We start from the raw sequence: 20785 nt of genomic DNA, 5'->3' as shown, positions 1-20785 counted from the left end.
TCTGTCTGTCTGTCTGTCTGTCTGTCTGTCTTTCATGTCCAAAGATCATATGCAAGGACAGTTTAAGATTGAAAATATTCTATGATTCACAGTTAAGAATGGTCTTTTTCAGTGTTGAACTTTAAATTTCCTCCTTACTACTTTTCCTGGATTTTCTTCACTGTGAAATATGTGTTTGTATAGCCTGCCCTGGCCTCATCTAACCCTCACCTCTGCGTGCCAGGAAAAGGGGACTGTGTAGCTTCATTAGCTCCTTTTCAGAGAGCCCCTGCTCTTTCTTACTTCTCTACTAGCCAATGATTCTAGGCAATGTTTTGATGAGCCTTTAAAGGATAATGATGGAAAGAGCTGATGGGCTCTGTTCTGCTGGTCAGTATCTGTAGGCGTTTGGTCTGTACACTCAAGGGTGTTGGTTTGAGCAGTTTGTAAGTCTATATCAGGTCTTCAGAAAAAAGTAGATCTTTGATCTTGTTTCTGTTCTATACAATCTTCAAATATCCTTTTGAAGCAAATACATACTTTTATAGAGTAGCCAGTTCTAATTGTAGCATCATCTTGAACAATTTTACTTGATTTTTTTTCCTAAAATTGCTGAGTACTCACAGTCCTTCAAGGGACTCATAAAAACAAACAAACAAAAAAATCAGTACTTACCATTCTTATGAAAGCATACATTATATACAGACAATGCATCTATATCTGTGCTTTATAAATTGTTTAAAACTGTTGACCTGCTGTCAGAAGACTTAACTTTGCTATACAGAGATTGGCACCTCTGCTGGAACACGTAATCTCAAATCCAAGAAGGTTGAAAACTGTGTGAGCTGTGTAACTTCTCATACCTCTTGTGGCCTTAGCTGTCTCAGCCTGGTTGTTAATCTGTCAGGAACAAATGAAGCATGAGCTATATGATATCAATAAGTCTTCTATTTTATGCAATGAGAGCTGCCACTGACTCTGAAATAAGCAAGGGGGAATAGCTGCCTTCTGTTCTCCTGCATGAAGGTCCTTGGGAAATAAGTTAATATTCATCCAATGGCTGGTAATAAGCAAATCCAATTCAGAACTGAGGCTTGGGATTGTTTCCTTCTGTCAATGGACAGAAATTTAAAAATGAAATGCGAGGGAATGCTGGAAGCAAACAACATGCAAATGAGGGAGGTGCTCAGAGGGGTTGGAAAAAAATGAAAGATGTCAGTATGAATCAACTAGTTTCACAGTTTTAAACATCTTCCTCAAAGCTTTTAGGTGCATATTTCAATATGAAGATCTAGGAATAACCTCCTAGTGTGATTTACTGAAACCGTAATTGTTAGGATGTATGCACACTAGTTGTGGCAGTAAGGCACATGAAAATATTCCCCCATTTGATCTTCAAGAACTTGCAGGATTAAATGTGGAAGCAAACATCTGCCATTATATTAAAAGAGGGAATTGTGATGGAAATGGCTGTGATTTAGAAGCGGTGGGAAAAATGCTGTCAAATGTCATGTTTCACATTCATAGCAGCTTGTGAACAGGAAATCTCTCTGCTTGAGCTTGTCGGGCATGGCAGCTACTAAATAAAGACAGACTCTAAAATGTTATGTGCTCTGCAGGTATCCATCTTTATTTGGGTATCTCATTTGCTGTTCAAAGAACTTGTAACCAATCTGTTTAAATATCAATTAGGAAAAATGTCAAACCACAAAAAACTATAATCAAGAGTTCAAGATACCTAGTGCAGGATAATAATAATTTTGTTTTTATCTAGAAAACTGCTTTAATTAACCGTGAATGGGGCTGGAATGGTCCCAGATCAGTTCCCACTGTGCTGATTAGGATGACAAATATCACATAGCGATAATACTCAGGGATATGGATAGAAAATGTATTTGTTCCCCAGGGAAATAACTCTGCTTAATTACTCTTTTTGTCCCCATAAACTACTGTAGCTGTCAAAAGGCTTTAGACTCCTAAAAGTAATTCTTAGCAAAAAGTGTTTAAAACACTAATGTTAATGCAGCAGTAAAACTTGTCAGTTAAACAGTCAAAAGCTCTACAAAATCCTAAATGAAGACTGTTCTATGATGTTTGTTTGATATTCTGATCACTCCTGATCCAGGAGTGTTATGTATACCACCATAAAACATATTTATGTGGCCAGCAAATTGCACCAAGTGCTTGCAGAATCTGAGCATTCAGTTCATGTTCCTTTTTAAAATTATCTTTTTAAAGTAATTTTTAATCCTCTGTACTTCAGTGATAACTTTCCATCAGTAAAGTACAGTTACCCTGAAGCAGTAATACCTGCCCCAGAATGCAGGCATTTTGAAAGAATGAATCAAAGGGGAGATTCTTTTGTTTATTCTCAGTTTGATGGGCATACCAAGTCAGTTGCCCAGAGGTGAAGTTTCAGTGTTAAAATCTCCAGCTACTAAAAACTTTCTTCTAACTCTTTGAAGTAGGATTGTAAGGAGGGAAATGCAGAAGAAAGAGAAGAAACTGAAAAAGGAAAACTGAGAAACGGGAAAGTGAATTAAAGAAAAATGTAAGGAAGCGAGTTTCCAGAGATTGCATTTCTTATCAATGAATAAAGAATGTGAAGGTCATTCATCATTCAAATGTACATGTAAATTATAACCATTCAGCTACTACAGAACATTTGCATTTCCACAGTCTTCTGCCTTGTTCCATTTAACACTGTGAGCTGGGTCAGTGGAACTCTGCTTACAGCGCTGGGGGCCTAATCTTCTCTAGTATCTTGCATCATTGCATGGGACTCTTTAATTTTTTCTTTTGTATGCCAAGTGATATTTGAAGATCATTTACTAAAACTTCCAAAATAATAAGTACAAACATATCTAGTTTTTTTTCTACAGCTGCTAAATTCAGAAGTTCATGTGCTGCATTGCCTCTTCAGAGAAGGCCTGTGTGTCTGCAAGCTTCTGGTCTGCTTTTCGTGAAAGCAAGGCCGTTCAAGTCCTCCCCACGAAGGGAAGGTGGTCTTAAGGCCATCCTTACTTTTTGTGATTTCTAATAAATTGCTTTGATCAGTGTAATAATAGGAAAGAAATCAGACACGGGACGAAAGAAGGATCTGCAGAAGGTGTCTATGCCCTCTCTAAAGTAAGGAGATAGATAAATAACAGTTGTGGTTAGAGAAAAATATAATAAATAAATATTGAAACACTCTCAGCCTACAGCCACTGATAAGTGGGCTGATGTCTTATCTATCTTCTAAGCGCATATTAAATGTATTAGGCAAGATAATTATAAATTTGAGACAGTTTGCAGTGTAAAAACATATTTTTGGTATGTTTTAATCAGCTGGGCATACATTTGCATAATTTCTTTTGTTTTCATTTCCCTTCCCCCTCTTTTGGACAAGGACTTCAACAAGATATAGAGTATGATGAATTTTATGCCCAGCCTTCACCTAGTAAAAGGAAGCAAGTAAACTGTAACAGAGTGCTTGATGTTTTCCAGGAACCATGTGAGATGGCTTCCAGAAAAACACCCCAACAATGCCACAAACTGCATCCAAACCATCTCCATTCAATTGGCATGACATTTTCATTTTATTGCTGTTTTAATATTGAAAAATAGCGCTTTGTGACATTCTTGAAGAAAGTTGTAAAACTGAGTTTAGTTTTTGTTTCTTTGTGAATGCGCTAATGGGAAAAACATTGGAAGGACAGTACTTCTAGTAGAAGGGCTCTTGAGAGATGTACACTGAAAAACAACCCCTCTTATTAATCAACCTATTGTACCTGTTCTATTATTTCTCTTCTGCATTGAAAACATTAAGCTACTTATTCTGCTTTTACCTCATTCCCATTCTGCTCACCCTTGACCTTGGCTCTTAGAGTAGTCCTAATGGCTATCAAATTTTACAGTTTTCTTGGGCACAAGCATCTTGAAAATATCATGACAACTTGAAAGCCATAAAACTGCACTGTGTGTTCCTCTTTGATTCATTAGATCATAATGTTTTGAAGGTCACAACATCTGAAGAATAAAGATGTTAGCATTTATGACTATAAAAAAAAGTATCTCAGAAGGATCTGGATGTAATAAACAATAGATTTTAATTGGTTTTCTCTTATGGAAGATAGTGATTTAGGTAGTTCTTCACGGTAAGGGATTTTTGGAACTGGACTTCACTAAGATGAAGGTCAAGGTTTTGTTCGGAGTAGAAAGAATTTGAATGTACTACATTTTCTTGTTTCTTGTTATGTCAGTGTTTTTTCTTAAAATTTGGACATAGAATAGGATGCCATTTCAGCTATCACTCAAGTAACAGAGGGAAGCAGAGCATCAGCAGGTCAGGTCATCTTGAATGGAATCAGTAACATTTTCCCAGTTGATTCTTCATATCCCTACCTGAGTCAACTATTGCAGATGTTAAGAGCAGAACACTAAAAGTTCAAGTAATTTTGAACATGTGGAAATTTGCTGATGATAAACTCCTTGAGAATCTAATCATTTTAGTACTACTGCTCTGGTTGAACATTTTCCAAGCAGAGCTGAATGTTTGGCAAATTTGGGTTGCACTTAACTGAAACAGACCTTAACCTGTGTGAGATTTTTTTCTGGCCTTCAGATCTGGAAGTGGTTCCCTCGTTAAGGAAAGTGCAACCTGATTTATGAAATAGAAATGCCCTAAATAGTTCAGGTTATCCAGGGTGTGTGTAACTGCTGAAATTATATTAAATACAGAATCTGCCAATGAATTAGAGTGGATACAAATACTGCCACGTTGTTTTTATTCTTTTTAATAACTGAGTTTGGGGACCACAAAAGCCATTAAAATAAGTAAGATGCTGATCTGATTATGGTTCAGGACTTGAAATTGTTTGTATTCTTGTCTGTTTGCATGTTACTTCATTTCTGCCTGTTTCCTTAAAAGTAAAGTAACAGTCCTGATGCTACATTGCTGCTTCTGTTGAATTTGGAAGTGGGAACAAGATAATTAAGTGCTGATCCCATCTCTGATATCTCTTTACTGCGAGTCCCAGGAAACATATCTTCCTGGCTTCATAAAGCCAGTGAAAAGAATGCCTCTAGACTTGTACAGGGTTGGGATTTCACCCCTGAGCAAATTACCTCTAGATACTACACTTCTTTCCCCAACGTCTGAAAACAGGGTTGCATAAAACTACACAGTGAGAAAAACAGCTCTCTTTCTACTCTGTTCTTAACTGTATAGTAACTGGAACCTATTTTTCTTTTATTTTTTCTTTTTTAAAAATTATTATTATGATGATTATTTGTGGAAATGAAGATGCTGCTTCAGTCCTGAGAGAAACAGTGACCAATGAATTGGTAAAAATTCTTGAAGGCCTTTCAAGAGGGAAGCCATTAAAAGTGCAAAATGTTACCACATGGAAATAAGTATACCAGCATTTTGCAATGTCCTTTGCTGCATACCAGTTCTGGATAGGCAGGCAGCATATGCAACTGCAGAGCTGTAGTATGCCAAAGATGACTGATAATATAGAATTCTGCGGGTGGTACTTTTTATCCTCCTTAGGCAAAATGGGCTGGCTGCAACCTTTCATGGGGCAAGACTTTAAATGCAGTGTTACTTAATATCTCCATAATGTCCCTTTGGCAGTGTTTTGTTTAAAGCAGTGAAATGAATAGATGAAGATAAAAACAGAAATACTTTTCTCTTTAGATATTGAATAAATGTATGAATTTATCCATTGAGATACACTCACAAGGAATTTAATATTTATTTTTCTAGCTGTTTTATGTATCTAACTCTTTAGGAAATACCCATCAGCTCTGTAACATACCTGTATGCTAAGTTTTGTTCATGGTTCTCTAATTTAAAAAAAAAAAAATTGATGTGAGCAGACAGCTTCCTTTGGCTATTTATTTTAAAATGTCCAAGCACATAAATTATTCCTTTCAAAGTCAATTGTAGTTTGTGTTTACTAAATTAACTCCAGATTCTCCCTTACATTAGTCATCCAGAAATTCTTTCAAATGAACCCATATTTTACCCAGTCCTACCCCTGTTTTGATGTTCTACTGCATGGTGACTGTTGGGATCTGAGACCTTGAGAAGTGTCAAGGTAAAGCTTGTTAGAATGCATGCTTTACCATTTTCTGTAGAGATCTGTAGAATACAACACCAAAGGCTGAATTTGGCTCATTGACTTTCAGCGCTCAGCCATTCTTCCTCTTGCATGTTAATGGCCCGAAGGCTTCTCCAGCGGTTTAGCTGTGACACTGATCCAAAATTTGTCAGCCCCACATAGACATTTCCTTTGATTTCAGTGGCTTTGCCCATAATGATCTGTAGCTGTGCTGACAAATAAATTTTGTTGTACGTGTTGTAAGGATTTTTGGACACTGAAGAACTTAATGAATGGCAAGTGGTTTCATTAAGACAGGGAAAGGACTTTGCTGGAGGTGGTTTTTATACTTTTCTGGGATAAAGTCTGTGCAGCCTTCTAGCAAAGACTGTTAGTGCTTGGAAAAGATGGTTAGCAAACAGCATATTTCATTACACCGAGCTGAAACTGTTTAGACAAAATGGAAACTCGCATTTTCCTCACTCAGTTTTGGATCTTGGTTTGTATTTTGGACATTAGTTATTACATAGTGGTGTGTCTTCTACTTTCAGCTAAAATCAGAAAGCTGAGTTACTGTGTTACCAAAAGCAGAAGAGATCAACTCTTGTTTTATTTTGAACTTTTCTTTGCCAAGTTGTTTGTGCTCCTGGAAGATTTGCTTTTGGAAGTTTATAAATCACAGTGGCTTTGTGACACCTCTGAGAGAGCCGTCCCTTTGTTGCAGAATACACAAAAGAAACAAATTTCTGTGCTGTCATGAGACTCTTACAATAATGAAAGAAGACTCAATTGCTATGAGATGGATGCAGGTCCTGCCAGACTAGAAGGAATTAGGTTGCATAAGAAAGACAACTTCAGATTTTCTTCTTGTAATTGAAATACAGTAATTGAAAATTACAGCACTTCCTCATGGTATTAAATGCTAGGATTCTCTCAGACAGCTGGCCAGTTCTTGAATGCTTACATAATAGTGTCATACTGGATGTACCCTTCAAGTTACACCACTGCTTGTTGCTGATGAAGGAGGACAACAGCAGTGCATGGAATTGCTGCATTTCCTAAAGCTGCTGATAGTTATTTCCTGGCTGCAACAGTAAGAGTCACCTCTGTTTTCCAGAATGATGTGTATTGTACTATCCAACCTTCTTCCATCCTGAGAAATAACTGGTTCTGTGCAGTTACTCCCAGTAAGCAGTCTTTTTATCTCTCCCCTCAACTCCCTGATAATAGTGTTTTTTAAAACTTGAAACAAACGGTGGATTTTCAAGATTTCCCAAATGAGTTCCAGAAAGAGACAATGTAAACTAGCTCACCAGCAGCTGAAAATGTGGTTGTACACATGCCACTCTGGCCTTGGGAGCTGTTGTCTCATTTGAACACAGTAAGCCCAAGTAGGTCCTTAGCAGACTATATCATTATTATAAATATCCCTAGGTCTTCTAAACCATTTTTGCGTATTTAATTTTCTTTTTCCAGAGGTCCCATAATTGCTGCCATTGTAGTATCATATGAAATGTATTCCTCCTGGAGAGAAAAGTGCAATACTTTTTTAAGGGAACCTATTCTGACATTTTCTTCACCACAGAATCACATAATAAGGGTTCGAAAGGACCTCTGGAGATTGAGTCCCGTCCCCCTGCTGCTAAAGCAGGTTCCCTACAGTAGGTTACACAGGAAAGCATCCAGGCTGGCCTTCAATATCTCCAGTGAATGAAACTCTCTGTCACCTTCACAGTAAAGTAGCTTTTCCTCATGTTCAGATGGAATTTGCTGTGTTCCAGTTTGTGCCCACTGCTCCTTGTCCTGTCACTGGGCACCACTGAAAGGAGCCTGGACTCATCCATTTGACTCTCTTCCATTAGATATTTATAAACTTTGATAAGATCCCCTCTCAGTTTTCTCTTCTTCAGCCTGAACAGACCCAGGGCTCTCAGCCTTTCCTCATATGGGAGATGCTCCAGGCCCCTCTATTATCTTTGTGTCGCTCCACTAGACGCTCTGCAGAGGTTTCCCGTCTTTCTCGAACTGAGGAGCCCAGAACTGAACACAGCTCTTCAGGTGTGGCCTCGACAGGGTAGAGAAGAGCAGGAAGAGAACCTCCCTCGACCTGCTGGCCACAATCATTTTAGTGCACTACCAGTCTCTCCAGGAGGTGCCTGTCTGCACAGCTGGGATTATCTGGATTAAAAACTTTGAAAGTATTTTGGCAATCTGGATAAAACTGTTGGCTTCCCACTGAGAGCTAGACTGCAGTAAACCTTGCTAATTCAACACTGCTTATTTTGTTTTGTGTTAAGATAGTTCTTTCATGGTGAATGACAGTTTTAAGTGATCAAAAACTACAAAAATTTTAAGGATAGTTGAAGCTACAAAATTAGTGGAAACAGCTAAATTTCTGCGTAGAGCTGTTTGGAACCCAGAATTCAATTAACATGCAATTCTATCAATTACAGGAAGAAAACAGTAATAGGATATGACCTAAACAAAAGGAAGCAAACGTAGCTGGCCCCTGGAAATTTTGAGTTTTACTGCAGATAAAATTAAGAGCAAGCCTACCATGCTTATTTGTTTGAATACACTCCTATTGCTTTTATTGCTGTAGTAGGCTTACTGAGGAAGCTGTATCCTGCCATGTCACATATAATATTCTGCCTGTGAACTACATTTTTCAACACTTTCACTGATATATTCTTTAAAGAATGTCCACTTTCAAGATGGAGTGGTGTTTGTGTTGTTTGCTGGTACTGTATCTGCATTTCTTTTGGTGCAACTGGAGCTTGAAACAAGCTCAACTTTTCATCTTTGTAGGCTTTGTACAGGTTTTTGGCTGGGGTTTTGTGAACTATTTTTCTTTAGTGATGGTTTGCCTTTTTTTTTTTTTTTTTTTAAAGTTTGAAAATCACCAGCATTATCCTCTTGGTGTTTTATTAACAGTACTGGACATAGCAATTCCAGTCAGCCAACAGATGATGTCTCTTAAATAACATGGTGTTTTTGGAGCGGTAAGAAACACCAAAGAAACCCCACATCATGTCTCATAAAAAAAAGAAAAAAAAGCACAACGTTTAGCTTCACTCCTAGTTTTGTACCATTCTTGGGGTATTAAAGGGAGAAGTAATCCTCTAGTCCTTTGGGAAAACTTCGCATAACTGGAACTCCTTGAGAGAAAGAGGTGGAAAGAATCTGTCTCTTTGGTTATTTTTCTGGTTTATGTATCTGTTAGATTACCCTTTCTGGAACTTAAGTATCTGTATTGCATCAGCACCTTGAGCTCCTAATCATGGTGTAGATTTTTAGAAATCAGTATTATGTAAGGGGTAAGGATTCAAAAGACGTTACATTACTTTGATTTTTGTCTCTTTGGAAGGCTCTCCTGTCACTTACTCAAAAAGACAGTCCCACTTGATTCATTGTTTGAAAAAAAGGAAATGAATTCATCAGGGCATCGCAGTCTGATAAACGTAACAACTGATCAAACTTTCTTCTGCATTCCTTCTTCTGAAGAAACATGGTGCTGGATGAAAGTTAAAAGCGAATCTTAAAATGAAGTTATCTTTTTTTTTTTTTTTTTTTTTTTTTTTTTCCCCAGGTGTGTCCTGGAGTACACACCTGACATTAAAATAATGTTATATGCTTTTTGGTTATTGAGTTGGCCCACTGAAACATGACATTACTGTAAGTCTCTGCTTTTGTCCTTGTAGACTGAGAACGATAGGAAGTTTCTGAAAACATTCACAAATGGCAATGTAAGCTGCAAATACTTGTTAAGTGGAAGCATGTGGAGAAAGCTCTGGAAATGTGCACCCAGATTCACTGGGCTGTAAATATAGGAGAGCTTCTCTGGGACTTTGCAACACTGTAGTACAGGTATGTTCAGAAGGGACCCAATAAGCAGTAACTGATTTTCTGGTTATTGTTTTCAGGAAAAATCACAGAGGAAGCTTTTTGTTGTCATACTGGACTCTGGAAGGTAGAGTACGTCCACAGGCTGTGTTGACTTGGGACTTGTACAACTAATGGATAGAAATATATAGTGAAAGATGAGAACTCTTTAAAACAGAGCAATGACTGAAATATTAGAAAGTTTACATTTTAGCAATATGTAGTATTTTTATTAGGAAGAACCTGTCTGCAATTTCTTATTTCCAACATTTTTGTTGTGCTGAATGCTGATTTACAAAAAAACTCACTAGTTTTTCAAATTAAGTTAAATTAGTAATTCCCATTTTGAGCTGCTGAGGAGATTGCAGAGGGAGGGCTTCAGAGCTGCTGGATGGAAGTGGAAGGAGACATAGGCTACTCTGACCTCAAGGGAGAGTTCCAGGATAGGCAGACCTGAGGGGGATGGCTTGGAAAGAAGCTGAAGGGAGGGCCTTTCCCTCCCCTGTTAGATCAAAAATCATTAAGCTTGGAAAAGACCTCTAAAATGATCTATTCCAACTGTCCACCTACTGTGATTATTGCTTGCTAAACTGTGTCCCTAAGTACTACATCTATCTACATCTATGTTAAGTGTTCCTTAAACATCTCCAGGGGTGGTGACTGTACCACCTCCATGGACAGACTGTTTTGATGTCTCACCGCTCTTTCTAAGAAATTCATCCTAATATCTAATCTGAGCCTCCCCTGGCACAGTTTGAGGTCATTCCTTCTAGTCCTATTGCCAGGAGAAGAGGCTGAACCTCTCCTCGCCACGACCTCCTTTCAAGGGAGTTGCAGGGAGCAATAAGATCTCCTCTTCTCCAGACTAAACAATCCCTGTTCCCTCAATCACTTCTCGTAAGGATTGTTTTCCAGACCCTTCTCCATCTTCATTGTCCTTTTCTGAACATGCTCCACAGCCTCAATGTCTTTCTTGTAGTGAGAGGCCCAAAACACAGTATTCGAGCTGCAGCCTCACCAGGGCTGAGTACAAGGAGACCATCACCTCATTGGTCCTGGTGGCTACCCTATTTCTGATACAATCCAGGTTGCCATTGGCCTTCTTGGCCACCTGGGCATGCTGCTGGCTCGTGTTCAGTTGAGCAATGACCAGCACCCCCAGATCCATATCCAGCACGCAGCTTTCCAGCAACTCTGCCCCAAGCCTGTAGCGTTGCCTGGGATTGTTGTGACCAAAGTGCAGGTCCCAGCACTTGGTCTTGTTGAATCTCATCCCGTTGGCTTCAGCCCATCAGTCCAGCTGTCCAGATTCCTCTGTAGGGCCTTTCTACTCTCAGGGGGATCAACACTTTCCCCCAGCTTGGTGTCATCTGCAGATGTACTGAGGGTGCACTCAAATTCCCTCGTCCAGGTCATCAATAAAGATACAGAAGAGGGCAGGCCCCAGTACCAGCCTCTGGGGAATGCCACTCGTGACCAGTCATCAGCTGGATTTAACTCCATTCACCACCACTATCTGGGCCTGGCCCTCCAGCCAGTTCTTCACTTAGCAAAGAGTGTACCCGTCCAAGGAATACTGTGGGAGACAGCATCAAAGGCTTTGCTAAAGTCTAGGTAGACTATGTCGATAGCCTTTCCCTTATCTACCAGGCGCGTCACTCGATCATAGAAGGAGATCAGGTTGGTCAGATAGAACCTGTCTTTCATGAACCCATGCTGGCTGGGCCTGATTCCCCATTTGTCCTGCACATGCCATGTGATCTCACTCAAGATAGTCTGTTCCATAATCTTCCCCAGCACCAAGGTCAGTCTGATGGGTCTGTAGTTCCCCGGATCCTACTTATGACCCTTCTTGTAGATGGGAGTCATGCTGACAAGCGTCCAGTCCTCTGGGACCTCTCCAGTTGACCATGAAAGCTGATAGATGGTGGAAAGCAGCCTGGCAATCATCTCTGCCAGCTCCCTCAGTACCACTGGGTGGATCCTGTCTGGCCCCATGGACTTGTGACAGTCCGGGAGAGTAGTAGGTCTCTAACTGTTTCCACCTGAATCGCAGAGGGACTTTATTCTGCTCCTCATCCCAGATTTCCAGGTCAGGAGGCGGAGTACCCCGAGAATAACTAGTCTGATAAAATGTCTCAAAGGGTTGTGCAAGGAGGGGCAAACTTAGGTTCAAGCTAAGGGCCAAAAATGTGTGAAGGCCTCCTGAGTGACTGAGTCCCAGATGTCTTTTCAGAAGCATCTGGTCTTCCCAGACTACCTTGCTGTCTTGCCATTGTGTCTGGGTATGATATCAGGTAGCAAATCTTTTCTGGTGGTAATTTAAAAAGTTTCTTTGTATTTCATTTTATTTCTAAAAAGTTTGTGTGAACCTAGTATAGAAATACTCCAGCCAGCTTTGCAATGGAAGGCACGTTGCATGTACATGACCAGGATAGTTTTAATGGACTAACAGATGATTTTCTAAAGATTATTTTAACTGTTTATCATGCAGGATGTAATTTAGGAACAGTAGTTGGAGGCTTTGGTCTAGCACGCCATAGATTTAGAGCTGATAGCAGGATAGGAAGCTGTCTCTATAACAATTTGTGTATTTTTAGTTGGTTCGTGCACTGCTGAATGATTTGTGTCAGAGATTGCAGCACAGACATCCCATCTATGTGTCAAAATGTAACTTGTAGAAGGAAGAAAGTTTGCACTTTCTAGAATGAGTAAAGAAGTAATTTTTGTATAGTCAGGGAAGATCATAATGTAATTGACTCCATTTGAAACCAAATGCATTTCTTGCCAGTCATGGTGTTTTTCAAGATGCACACCAATGTACAAAAGTAACTGAAAATAATTCTAGCATACTTTCTAAGAATAAAAATTTAGGTTTTGTTGTTGTTGGCATCTTTGTATTAATTTGGAAAATTTTAATAGGACTTATTTTTGAGGAGAGGAGAGAGGCAAAACTATACCATGTTATCAAGAGCAATTTCGTGGTGCTCAGTGGACAGTGACAGCTATTTCAGAAATTGTGCTTTCCAAGATTAATCACAAGAAAAGCAGCTTTATGTGTTGTCAGCAATACATCAAATCCTCTTTATGCTGAGAAAACTTTTTCTAGTTCAAGGCATAGTTTCCTCTTATGTATTATGCCATGTTAATAGTATGTTTCAGATAGTTGTTTTTAATACAAAGTCAAACATTTAAATTCATTGTCTGCTTGATTATTTTAAATAGAAAATGAAAAATACAGTTTGAATACAAAAATGTACACAAATCACTTAAATTAATAAAGCTGACAACATATAATTCTTTCCACTGCTGATGCTACAGTTACTTTGGATGAAGTGTGCTATGCTGAAACGTGCTGAATTTTAGTCTCATACAATCTGCATTTATTCTGTCTGTAATTCCCTGGCCTGTTTGTTGGATGAAATATGCAATATGAGTGTATACAATAATTAGGATCATGCTTGTATTCAAACCTGTTTGGTTGGAGACATTTTTCTTGATCTTAGAATTATCTTTCTACAAAATCTCTTTCCTCCTTTTATATTTTAGATATTGATGAGTGTGAAAATGATTTCTACAATGGGGGTTGTGTCCATGAGTGCATCAACATTCCAGGCAACTACAGATGTACATGCTATGACGGGTTCATGTTGGCCCATGATGGCCACAACTGTCTTGGTAAGTAGTGAATGCTGGAAAGAGTTTCATTTCATGGCTGTGGCTAGAAAGTCTGATGTTTTGGTTGCATTTTATTTTGTTAAAAATCTGATTCAGGTCTAATTGAAGGAGTTGAAATATGTCCATTGACTCCAGTGTGGTTTAGACCAGATCCTTAACGTTGGCACTCATCATCCTAACATAGTCCAATCAGGTTATCTGTCTCTATCATTAGAGGTCAAGGTGATGGGGTTTTTTAAGCAAAGCCTGTGCTGGATGCTTGTGTTTCTTTTTTAATAAAAGTAATCTGTCATATCCACTTCAATTTATTTTGCCTGTTTCTTCCAAATTTTGTAATCCCAGTCTTCTATTTACAGCTCACCCCCACACCCCTTTTTTTTCCTTCTTATAGTAAAATAGTTATAGGATGTTCTGTATGAACATAGATTACTGAGCATTAGAAGTGCAACTTTGTTGTTTTTTTTTTTAATGAAGGAGTACTTGGGCAATAAGACAAAGCAAAAGAATAGTTATCATTAATAGATGTTTACAAAGGGGGTGGGCACAATCCAATAACTTGACAAAAACAGGTTCAGAGGAAGATGTTATTTGCTTCACCCATTTTTAGGATTTAGGTATCTGGAATTTTGAGTCATGTTCATTGCTGTGTTTTAAATAGGTGAGTCTCATTCAATGTACTCCAAAAAAGCATGTGTTTTGTTCATATTTCTTCACACCAATTACCTGGAAATGAACTTTGGCTGCTACATCCAGTTTCTCATACCTGCTTTCTTGGTAGTCATTTTAGTTAAATCTTAATGCCTAGTGATTATCTTTCTCAGTATTCCCAATATAAATGCAAGGAACACTGTTCGATGCAGTCCCAAATTCATTTTGAGTTGATGTGCATAAAGTAGTGCAGAAAAGGGATATTTCATCTGTGTTCTGCAGCACCTTTACTGTGGTGGAAGCTGAGGTTCTTTGCAAGAAAAATAAGGCAGTTATGTAGCAGAAATGATAATGTCCAGTAACACCAGTCTGCACTTACTGTAGCTGTAGAACAACCAGAATTTCTGAGCAAATTTCTGGTTAGCCTTTCAGTAGATGTATTTCGTACTTGGTTCATTTTCAAACTGAGTAATATTTATTCAGATGGATTATACATCCTGACCATTGACAGGTTTTTGACACAAACTTCCAAATTTCATTTATTATAGAACAGACTAAATAGATTTATTTGTGTAAACCTGAGGTGGCCAAATGATTAATTGTGCAAGAGGTATTTCTTACAAAAAGAACAGCCAGCCATTCATTAAAAAAAAAAGAAAAAGCTCTATTTATATTAATGTTCATAAATATCTCTTAATAAAACAGGACACAAGTAGTTCAGTTATTTGGAATTCAAGAAAATGTGTAGATATATTGTTTCTAACAGCTTGCTACTATCAACTTTGTTTCCAATTATTCTTTTAGAAGTAGGGATAAGTATATTGGCAATTATGAACAGCAAAATGAGTGACCTGATAACAGATGAACCCTTCAGATCTGTGGGATTATCTTGGACCCATGCTGTCTATGTTGTTCATCTCTGATCATGCAAGATACAGGCTGGATCTACAGAAATAAATGGATTTCTAATTTTCTTTTCATAGATTTCTATTTAGACCCTTGGTTTTGGCATGGATGGGGGAAAGGCTTACAATAATATAAACCACTGTGTCTAACAAGTGGCTCTGGTTCCAAGTATTGATCCAAAGCTTACCAAGAGAGTTTGTCTGAATCAGTGTCTGCCCATATCCATATTATTAACGGAGCTGGCATTTTGTATTACTCAAAAAATGTTAGAAACCACTTCTAGTTTCCACTAGAAGAGATTCAGTGAACAAATGAGTGGGAATGATAACAAAGGACTCTCTTTCTCCCAGCAGGTAACTTTAGGACTCTAAAAAAGATCACAATTACCTTTTAATTTTGGTTCCTCAGATGCAGATTGAATACTTGCAACTAATGAATGGTCTTTGACATGGACTTATGCAAAGCATTTGACTCTGTCCCGCACAGCATCCATGTCTCCACATTGGAGAAACAGAGATTTGGCAGATGTACTACTTGGTGGATAAGTAGTTGACTGGATGGTTGTGCTCTAAGAGTTACTGTTAACAAGCTGATGTCCAGGTGGGGGCAACAGGTGTTCCTCAGGGGTCTGTATCACTGTTTAACATCTTTGTGAGCAACATGGACAATGGGTCTGACTGAACCCTCATCAAGTTTGTGGATGACACCAAGGTGAGCAGTGCCTGGAAGGAAAAGATTCCATCCAAAGTGATCTTAGGCTCAATAGGTGGGCCTGTGCGAACAACATATTATTCAAAAAATGCCAAGGACCTGCACCTGGGGCAGTCCCAAATATGAATATAGGATGGGCAATGAGTGGACAGAGCAGCCCGACATGGAAGGACTTAGGGGTTCTGGTGGATGAAAAGCTTGACATAAGCTGGCAATGTATACTTGCAGCCCAGAAAGGTAACCATATCCTGGGCTGCATCAGAAGTGCAGCTAGAACGTCAGGGAGGTGATTCTCTCCTTCCACTCTGCCCTTATGAGAACCCACCTGGAGTACTGTGTCCAGCTCTGGGGCCCTCAGCACAAGAAAGATGTGGAACAGTTAGAGTTGGTCCAGAAGAGGACCACAAAGATGATCAGAGGTCTGGAACACCCCTCATGTGAAGAAAGGCTGAGGGAGTTGCGCTTGTTCAGTCTGGAGAAGAAAACGTTCTGGGAAGACCTCACTGCAGTGCTTAAAGGGAGGCCTACAGGAAGGCTGGGGGACAGATTCTTTGTCAGGGAGTGTAGTGATAGGACAAGGGGTAATGGTTTTAAACTAAAAGAAAGGAAGTTTAGATTAGATGTTAGGAAGAAATTCCTCACTCAGAGGGCAGTGAGGCACTGGCACAGGCTGCCCAGAGAAGCTGTGGATACCCCCTCCCTGGAGGTCGAATTGGAGCCTGATCTAATGGGTAACAAGCCTGTCCATGGTAGGCGGTGAGAACTGGGTGGTCTTTAAGTCCCCTTCCAACCCAAGCCATTCTATGATTCTGTGTCCCAATAAAATAACTGCATTTACTTAGAGGCACTGAAAAGGAATCAGGGCTCTTTCCTCTTTCCTCCTTCATTAAGATATGCTGAGGATGAAAGTTTTAGGGTCTCAGGCTGAACTTTATAATCTTGTCAGTACCCATGCAAATCCATCTATGACTTGCTGTTGTGAATTAACTCAAGTTTGAGACACTGTCGTTAGAAAAAAGTGAAGTTCGGTTTTCTGTCATTGTTTGGTCCCTAGCTCTCTGCTTGCGTTATCAGTTTTACTGCCTGCTGAGATAGCATGTTTATTCCCATGACCTCTTCAGTATCAGTTTTGAACAGGGGTACATTCTAGTCTTTCTATCCTGTAAGTTTTATTTCATAGAATCATAGATTCATAGAATTAGCTAGGTTGGAAAAGATCTACAAGATCACCTAGTCCAACCATCCACCTACCACCAACAACCCCACTAAACTATGTCTCCCAACACTATATCTAAACGTTTCTTGAACACCTCCAGGGACGGTGACTCAACCACCTCCCTGGGCAGCCCGTTCCAGCGCCTGACCACTCTTTGAGAACAGTAGTATTTCCTAATGTCCAGCCTAAATCTCCTCTGGCGCAACTTGAAGCCATTCCCCCTCATCCTGTCACTAGTTACAAGAGAGAAGAGGCCGACCCCCAGCTCACTACAACCTCCCTTCAGGTAGTTATAGAGAGCGATAAGGTCTCCCCTGAGCCTCCTCTTCTCCAGACTGAATTATCTTTTCTTTCTGATTTCCTTTCACTTAAACTACCATAACTATGTAAATGTAGTTGGCTGTTTTTAAGAGAAGCCAATATGGTTTCAAATGTTAAAACAAAAACCCACTGTATTTGCATGTGTGAAATTAGGATTTCTATAACCTTTTGCAAAATTCACCCAGCAGGCAAAACTTGGTTAGTTTATGCCAATTGTTTGGGTGGTTTATTTTTATTTTTATTTTTTTTTCTCAATGAAGAAGTCAGAAATGTAAAGCTTTGATGAATCCACTAGTTTCCATCTTTTCTCTGAGAAATGACATATTTTTCATGGATTATAAGAAATCAAAGAACTCTTCACAAGATCAGTGATGATGTTTGCCATCTTTTATTAAATTATTTTACTGATTTCAATCGTAACTCTACCCTGACCCCCATCTACCCACACATACACTCTCTATAGGACTTTACAGAACTCTCAACATGAAGATTGCTAATTAGGTATTGTATCATATATTTTATGTAACAACTTTCTATTCTAAGAAAGGGCATGCAATGTTTGATCAGCAAGCTGAAATTAAGCCTGTAGACACATTAGGTAGTACTGTAGTGGATCTTGCTCAGAATGACATCGTTTCCACAGAATTTATATAAAAGCCTGTTAAAAATGGTGTAGGTTGATTTTGCCAACTTTGCCTGAAACAATTTCTTATGTAGCACCACATTTGTATATGAGCTTGGGTGCAAGTTGATATTCTAGGACTGAACCAAGGTATACAATTCTTACTTCTCACTCATATTTTGGTCTTGCAGACATTATTGTTAGAGTCTGCTCTGTCATCACATTGGGAGCGAGGTGGCAGGAACTGTTAGGGGGAATTTGATTAATGAAGCATACATATCTAATGTCACTTAGAGCGTGCTGGACCTGACAGATGTGATGTGGGATCTATAGGGGTAGATCTGGAGTTTGAGCTGTTGGCCACATGGAATAATATAAGGAATCTAAAATGATGTCAGGCTTCTATATTTAGACAGCTGAATTGCTCTCTCAGTGAACTGTGCTGCATTTTATCACATACACATCAGCAGAAGTCTTTGTTTAACGATTTGAGATAGAAGGCCTAGAGACGGGAGTCAGTGGTAGTTCAGTGCTAAACCTGCAGGCCGTCTAGGAGCCTCTGTGAAACAGGTTGCAATGGGGAGGACCTGTATCAGGATCTCTTTATTGATTGCCTGACTGAAGTCTGTGCAAAATCTTAAGCAATCTCTTCTTGTCCATGTTTGGATTCCTTTTTAAACATTCACTGGATGTCTTTCTAGTTCTGTTAGTATAGCAAGATAATTACAATTTTCTTTATAAATAACAAATGTGGAGTATTCACAACAGATTAGATAAAATGTGGCTGACAAGTTAAGTGTTTTTTCCTGAGTTCTTGTTTCAGCATTTCTCTCTTCCTTTCTAATCAAGTGAAATTTCTTACTTATTTATTTGTTGGTAGGGAGTGTTTGGTTAAGATTTCATGGATAAAATTTGTACTGGAAAATGTCCAAAACCATCCTCAGGGGAACTCAACTTGCTTTCTATTTGACATTTTTATTGAGGAATTTCTCAAATATAACATGAAATGACACCATAGGGAATTCAAACTATGATGAGATCCTTGTCTATCTAAAATAATTTATTTTAGCAATGTAATCACTTGGAATGGCAGTAGTTCTTTCTGTAAATTGCTGTAAATTCTGGTCTGCAGGTGAAAAACTGATATTTGGTCTCATGCAGAGGTCTTTCTTTATCCTTCATTTGAAACTGGTTGTGAAATAGGTTTTCCTCTCTCATATATGAAATATCAGCTGTGTTTTTAATAAGTAATTAGCTCAATGGTCCAGAAGTTCTTTCCTTTTTGACTATTTTTTCTCCATGATCTTACTGATAAATTGATATTTCCTTCTTTGTGTCTTTTACATGTTGAGGTATGCTATCAATTTCCATTCTTTTTTGTCTTTAGGAGAAGTTATGGTCATGATTCCTATTACTACCATACACTTTACGCATCTCATTTGTAGTAAATCAGTTTCTGTTCTCAGATAACTGGTGAAATCTGAATTTGTGCTGCAGAGTATCAAGAGATAAGACTTGTGCCTTTTAAACCAGGTATTCAATATACACTCCCACCTCTGATTCAGGGTGACACTTAAAGGTGTTCCTAGTTTGCATAGATTTTTACTTCTTTGATGTAATATTCAGTGAGAAGACTGGACTTTTGCATATATCCCCCAATGGATTATTGAGTTGAGGCCTCTGGCAGCTGGACATACTTGTACTCCATCTTTGTGTCTGACTGGAGCCTTTTGGATAGCAGAATTGCTCCTTGATAGCAGAACTGCTAGAAGACGTAGACTGAGACTGGTATTATAAACCTGAGTGTTGTACAAAGTGAGATATACTGTTGATGGGGATGCCATAGAGAAGGCTTGAGAATTTGTCCTCCTTTTCAATGAGAATTTCAAGGGAGCTTTGTGTAGCTACCATTCTAGAGGTGCTAGAATGTACTCAGGAGGATAAGAGAGAATTTCCAGTGTTTTTGTTTGTTGTTCTTAGTTTATTTTCAAGCTACTGGGAATTGTTATATGGAAAGAAACCCTCTGCTCTTTTAGCAGCGGTAAGGCTTCAGCTGGTGTAGGACTGTTCTGTTTGAGGCAGTGCAGGTGGAAAAGACCAAATGAGAGCAGTGATACTAATATGTGTTCTAGAAAATTTGGCTAATGCCAAAAGAATGTAATAAAAGCTACAGTTTGCTTCCATGGAAGAGAAGGTGAAAAAAGAAGATGCTGTAATCATGAAGTCCAAAAAAGGCTACTGCAAAGAATTACAATTTTAATGATTAGTTTTCAGAGACCTGCCAAACTGAATGAGGTAGAGTGGTAGTGTTTGGTTACTCCATTTGGGAAATTCAGAAAGGTGAAATAGCATTTGGTTACTCCACATGGGAAATTCAGGAAGAACACTGAATTATTTTTCCTTTTTCCTAAAGGACTCTTGTGTGGAGTACCACTGTCTTACATTCATCTCTCTCCTACTGTATAAAAATGTAAGCATCCTAGGAGAATACTATATGCTGTGTTGGTCTGAAGCATTGCCAAAGAAGAGAATTTGAAGCTTATCACTAATAAACCAAGGGATTTATCCAGGAAAAGCTTAATGGAAACATTGCTGAAAGCCATTCTTGCTGATACTCCTGAGTAAGTCTTACAAAGTAATTCAGCATCTGAAAATAGAAAGTAGAAGGGAAGAGAATGCCATGACTATGTGAGTGAGAAAACTGAGAGCCTCAGTTTGCAAAATTTTCTCACC

General features: G+C 38.8%; 1 protein-coding gene across 4 annotated transcripts in view; it reads left to right on the top strand.

Annotated features, from left to right (window-relative positions):
• SCUBE1 (signal peptide, CUB domain and EGF like domain containing 1) overlaps positions 1–20785 on the top strand; it is a 212517-nt gene that overhangs the window by 21339 nt on the left and 170393 nt on the right. For all 4 annotated transcript variants that reach the window (XM_021392557.1, XM_021392555.1, XM_021392550.1 and 1 more), the window contains exon 3: positions 13500–13628. In XM_021392557.1, coding sequence (XP_021248232.1) covers positions 13500–13628 — 129 coding nt within the window. The remainder of the gene's footprint in view (positions 1–13499; positions 13629–20785) is intronic.

This window comes from Numida meleagris, chromosome 1 (genome assembly GCF_002078875.1).
Source record: "Numida meleagris isolate 19003 breed g44 Domestic line chromosome 1, NumMel1.0, whole genome shotgun sequence".
Taxonomy (NCBI): domain Eukaryota; kingdom Metazoa; phylum Chordata; class Aves; order Galliformes; family Numididae; genus Numida; species Numida meleagris.
Note: the sequence above shows the minus strand (reverse complement) of the source record. Positions and strands in the feature narration are given on the sequence as shown.